Here is a 6,611-nt window from a genome sequence, read left to right on the forward strand (position 1 = left end):
TCCCTCTAGAGACCGTGTTCCTGCAGACAGTCCTTCTATAGACCCTGTTCCTGCACACAGTCCTTCTATAGACCCTGTTCCTGCACACAGTCCTTCTATAGACCCTGCTCCTGCACACAGCCCTTATATAGACCCTGTTCCTGCACAGAGTCCTTCTATAGATTCCGTTCCTGCGCACAGTCCTTCTATAGATTATGTTCTTGCACACAATCCTTCTATAGACCCTGTTCCCGCACACAGTCCCTCTAGACCCTGTTCCTGCATACAGTCCTTCTATAGACCCTGTTCCTGCACACAGTCCTTCTACAGGTCCGGTCCCTGCACACAGTCCCTCTAGACCCTGGTCCTGCACACAGTCCTTCTATAGAACCTGTTCCTGCACACAGTCCTTCTATAGACCCTGTTCCTGCACACAGTCCTTCTATAGAGCCTGTTCCTGCACACAGTCCTTCTATAGAACCTGTTCCTGCACACAGTCCTTCTATAGACACTGTTCCTGCACACAGTCCTTCTATAGACCCTGTTCCTGCACACAGTCCTTTTATAGACCGTGTTCCTGCACATTCCTTCCATAGACCCTGTTCCTGCACACAGTCCTTCTATAGACACTGTTCCTGCACAAAGTCCTTCTATAGACCCTGTTACTGCACACAGTCCTTCTATAGACCCTTTTCCTGCATATAGTCCTTCTATAGACACTGTTCTTGCACACAATCCTTTTATAGGTCCTGTTCCTGCACACAGTCCTATAGTCCCTGTTCCTGCACACATTTCTTGTATAGACCTTGTTCCTGCACACAGTCCTTCTATAGACCTGGTCATGCAAACATTACCCCTATAGACCCTGTTCCTGAACATAGTCTGCCTATAGACCCTGTTCCTGCATGCATTTTCTCTGTAGACCCTGTTCCTACACACATTCTTCCTATAGACCCTGTTCCTGCACACAATCCCTCTATATGCCCTGTTCTTGCACACATTCTCCTTATAGACCATGTTCCTGCATGCATTTCCCTATAGGCCATGTTCTTGCATGCATTCTCTCTATAGACCCTGTTCCTGCACACAGTCCTTCTATAGACCCTGTTCCTGCTTGTCCTGCATGCATTCTCCCTATAGACATTGTTCCTGCACGCATTCTCTCTATAGACCCTGTTCCTGCACACATTCCCTCTATAGACCATGTTCCTGCACACAGTCCTTCTATAGACCCTGTTCATGCACACATTCCCTATATATGCCTTGTTCCTGCACACATTACCTATATATGCCTTGTTCCTGCACACATTCCCACTATAGAAGCTGTTCCTGCAAGCAGTCCTTATATAGACCCTGTTCCTGCATGTCCTGTACACATTCTCCATATAGACCCTGTCCCTGCATACATTCTCTCTATAGACCCTGTTTCTGCACACGGTCCCTCTATAGACTCTGTTCCTGCACACATTTCCCCTATAGACCCTGTTCCTGCACACTTTCCCTCTATAGACGCTGTTCCTGCACACATTCTCTATATATGCCTTGTTCCTGCACACATTCCCTCTAGAGACCGTGTTCCTGCAGACAGTCCTTCTATAGACCCTGTTCCTGCAAACAGTCCTTCTATAGACCCTGTTCCTGCACACAGTCCTTCTATAGACCCTGCTCCTGCACACAGCCCTTCTATAGACCCTGTTCCTGCACAGAGTCCTTCTATAGATCCCGTTCCTGTGCACAGTCCTTCTATAGATTATGTTCCTGTACACAATCCTTCTATAGACCCTGTTCCCGCACACAGTCCCTCTAGACCCTGTTCCTGCATACAGTCCTTCTATAGACCCTGTTCCTGCACACAGTCCTTCTACAGGTCCGGTCCCTGCACACAGTCCCTCTAGACCCTGTTCCTGCACACAGTCCTTCTATAGACCCTGTTCCTGCACACAGTCCTTCTATAGAGCCTGTTCCTGCACACAGTCCTTCTATAGAACCTGTTCCTGAACACAGTCCTTCTATAGACACTGTTCCTGCACACAGTCCGTCTATAGACCCTGTTCCTGCACACAGTCCTTCTATAGACCGTGTTCCTGCACACAGTCCTTCCATAGACCCTGTTCCTGCACAAAGTCCTTCTATAGACCCTGTTACTGCACACAGTCCTTCTATAGACCATGTTCCTGCACACAGTCCTTCTATAGACCCTGTTCCTGCATATAGTCCTTCTATAGACACTGTTCTTGCACACAATCCTTTTATAGGTCCTGTTCCTGCACACAGTCCTTCTATAGTCCTTGTTCCTGCACACATTTCTTGTATAGCCCTTGTTCCTGCACACAGTCCTTCTATAGACCTGGTCATGCAAACATTACCCCTATAGACCCTGTTCCTGAACATAGTCTGCCTATAGACCCTGTTCCTGCATGCATTCTCTCTGTAGACCCTGTTCCTACACACATTCTTCCTATAGACCCTGTTCCTGCACACAATCCCTCTATATGCCCTGTTCTTGCACACATTCTCCTTATAGACCATGTTCCTGCATGCATTTCCCTATAGGCCATGTTCTTGCATGCATTCTCTCTATAGACCCTGTTCCTGCACACAGTCCTTCTATAGACCCTGTTCCTGCTTGTCCTGCATGCATTCTCCCTATAGACATTGTTCCTGCACACATTCTCTCTATAGACCCTGTTCCTGCACACAATCCCTCTATAGATCATGTTCCTGCACACAGTCCTTCTATAGACTCTGTTCATGCACACAGTCCTTCTATAGACCCTGTTCCTGCACACAGTGCTTCTATAGACCCTGTTCCTGCACACAGTCTTCCTCTAGACCCTGTTCCTGCACACAGTCTTTCTATAGACCCTGTTCCTGCACACCGTCTTTCTATAGACCCTGTTCCTGCACACAGTCCTTCTATAGACCCTGTTCCTGCACACAGTCCTTCTATAGACCCTGTTCCTGCACACAGTCCCCCTCTAGACCCTGTTCCTGCACACAGTCTCCCTCTAGACCCTGTCCCTGCACACAGTCTCCCTCTAGACCCTGTTCCTGCACACAGCCCCCCTCTAGACCCTGTTCCTGCACACAGCCCCCCTCTAGACCCTGTTCCTGCACACAGCCCCCTCTAGACCCTGTTCCTGCACACAGCCCCCCTCTAGACCCTGTTCCTGCACACAGCCCCCCTCTAGACCCTGTTCCTGCACACAGCCCCCCTCTAGACCCTGTTCCTGCACACAGTCCCCCTCTAGACCCTGTTCCTGCACACAGTCTCCCTCTAGACCCTGTTCCTGCACACAGTCTCCCTCTAGACCCTGTTCCTGCACACAGTCTCCCTCTAGACCCTGTTCCTGCACCCAGTCTCCCTCTAGACCCTGTTCCTGCACACAGTCCTTCTATAGACCCTGTTCCTGCACACAGTCCTTCTATAGACCCTGTTACTGCACACAGTCCTACTATAGACCCTGTTACTGCACACAGTCCCTCCATAGACCCTGTTCCTGCACACAGTCCCTCTATAGACCCTGTTTCTGCACACAGTCCCTCTATAGACCCTGTTCCTGCACACAGTCCCTCTATAGACCCTGTTCCTGCACACAGTCCCTCTATAGACCCTGCTCCTGCACACAGTCCCTCTATAGACCCTGCTCCTGCACACAGTCCCTCTATAGACCCTGCTCCTGCACACAGTCCCTCTATAGACCCTGCTCCTGCACACAGTCCCTCTATAGACCCTGCTCCTGCACACAGTCCCTCTATAGACCCTGCTCCTGCACACAGTCCCTCTATAGACCCTGCTCCTGCACACAGTCCCTCTATAGACCCTGCTCCTGCACACAGTCCCTCTATAGAGCCTGCTCCTGCACACAGTCCCTCTATAGAGCCTGCTCCTGCACACAGTCCCTCTATAGACCCTGCTCCTGCAAACAGTCCCTCTATAGACCCTGTTCCTGCACATAGTCTTTCTATAGACCCTGTTCCTGTATGCATTCTCCCCATGCACCCCTTTTTCCCCATTTCAGAGTTGGTAATCCCCAGGGGACCCCATAGTGCCAGGATAGGTAGAGAAGCAATTGACAGCCAGGCATGCAGTGAGCAGTGATGGTGATCCTCACCTGTCTTGTCTTTGGTCTTCTCCTCTGATATCCTTATCCTGCGGTCTCGGGGTATTGGCTCATCCAGGTCCTCACTGACATAGTCCGGAGGCTGAGCGGTCCCATTGGCTCCCGGAGTAGATCTGGGGCTGCTGGATCTGGTGGGAGTCCTCTTTGTGCTGGAGACAGTGCTGGCAGTGCTGGTGTGGGGGGCCGGGGATGCCAGGCAGAGCCAGGAGGCCAGCAGGAGCAATGGGCACAGGTACATGGCACTGACAGCTCTGCACAGACTTACACAGCACTGAGCAGCCAGTCAGTGTTATAGAGAGAGAATCACTGAGAGCAGCTTTATAGAGTCTCCCCCCTCCGTCCCAACCTCATCCCCCCTCCTCCTCCTCTCCTCCACAACCTCCCCCAACCCAACATTCCTCAACCAGCCCCACTGAGGCCACAGAGAGCCCACACCGACACACTGCTATATACTGACACCGACACACTGCTATGTACTGACACCGACACACTGCTACTGACACACTGCTATGTACTGACACTCACACACTGCTATGTACTGACACACTGCTATGTACTGACACCGACACACTGCTATGTACTGACACTCACACACTGCTATGCACTGACACCGACACACTGCTATGCACTGACACCGACACACTGCTATGCACTGACACCGACACACTGCTATGCACTGACACCGACACACTGCTATGTACTGACACTCACACACTGCTATGTACTGACATCGACACACTGCTATGTACTGACACACTGCTATGTACTGACACCGACACACTGCTATGTACTGACACTCACACACTGCTATGTAGTGATACCGACACACTGCTATGTACTGACACCGACACACTGCTATGTACTGACACTCACACACTGCTATGTACTGACACACTGCTATGTACTGACACCGACACACTGCTATGTACTGACACACTGCTATGCACTGACACCGACACACTGCTATGCACTGACACCGACACACTGCTATGCACTGACACCGACACACTGCTATGCACTGACACCGACACACTGCTATGTACTGACACTCACACACTGCTATGTACTGACATCGACACACTGCTATGTACTGACACACTGCTATGTACTGACACCGACACACTGCTATGTACTGACACTCACACACTGCTATGTAGTGATACCGACACACTGCTATGTACTGACACCGACACACTGCTATGTACTGACACTCACACACTGCTATGTACTGACACACTGCTATGTACTGACACCGACACACTGCTATGTACTGACACACTGCTATGTACTGACACTCACACACTGCTATGCACTGACACTCACACACTGCTATGTACTGACACCAACACACTGCTATGTACTGACACTCACACACTGCTATGTACTGACACCAACACACTGCTATGCACTGACACCGACACACTGCTATGCACTGACACACTGCTATGTACTGACACCGACACACTGCTATGTACTGACACCGACACACTGCTATGTACTGACACACTGCTATGTACTGACACACTGCTATGTACTGACACCGACACACTGCTATGTACTGACACACTGCTATGTACTGACACCGACACACTGCTATGTACTGACACCGACACACTGCTATGTACTGACACTCACACACTGCTATGTACTGACACACTGCTATGTACTGACACCGACACACTGCTATGTACTGACACACTGCTATGTACTGACACTCACACACTGCTATGCACTGACACTCACACACTGCTATGTACTGACACCAACACACTGCTATGTACTGACACTCACACACTGCTATGTACTGACACACTGCTATGTACTGACACCGACACACTGCTATGTACTGACACACTGCTATGTACTGACACTCACACACTGCTATGTACTGACACACTGCTATGTACTGACACCGACACACTGCTATGTACTGACACCGACACACTGCTATGTACTGACACTGACACACTGCTATGTACTGACACACTGCTATGTACTGACACACTGCTATGTAGTGATACCGACACACTGCTATGTACTGACACCGACACACTGCTATGCACTGACACTCACACACTGCTATGTACTGACATCGACACACTGCTATGTACTGACACTCACACACTGCTATGTACTGACACACTGCTATGTACTGACACCGACACACTGCTATGTACTGACACACTGCTATGTACTGACACTCACACACTGCTATGCACTGACACTCACACACTGCTATGTACTGACACCAACACACTGCTATGTACTGACACTCACACACTGCTATGTACTGACACACTGCTATGTACTGACACCGACACACTGCTATGTACTGACACACTGCTATGTACTGACACCGACACACTGCTATGTACTGACACCGACACACTGCTATGTACTGACACTCACACACTGCTATGTACTGACACCGACACACTGCTATGTACTGACACTCACACACTGCTATGTACTGACATCGACACACTGCTATGTACTGACACACTGCTA

The 6,611-nt window shown here is 50.0% G+C and overlaps 1 protein-coding gene across 2 annotated transcripts in view; it reads right to left on the reverse strand.

Annotated features, from left to right (window-relative positions):
• LOC143975800 (inactive carboxypeptidase-like protein X2) overlaps positions 1–4,413 on the reverse strand; it is a 162,703-nt gene extending 158,290 nt beyond the window's left edge. For both annotated transcript variants that reach the window (XM_077478340.1, XM_077478339.1), the window contains exon 1: positions 4,095–4,413. In XM_077478340.1, the coding sequence (XP_077334466.1) occupies positions 4,095–4,341 (247 nt within the window). In that variant the 5' untranslated portion in view covers positions 4,342–4,413. The remainder of the gene's footprint in view (positions 1–4,094) is intronic.
• Positions 4,414–6,611: the final 2,198 nt, after the last annotated feature.

This window comes from Lithobates pipiens, unplaced genomic scaffold (genome assembly GCF_037356315.1).
Source record: "Lithobates pipiens isolate NorthernLeopardFrog02 unplaced genomic scaffold, aLitPip1_a1.2 Scaffold_13, whole genome shotgun sequence".
Lineage (NCBI taxonomy): Eukaryota > Metazoa > Chordata > Amphibia > Anura > Ranidae > Lithobates > Lithobates pipiens.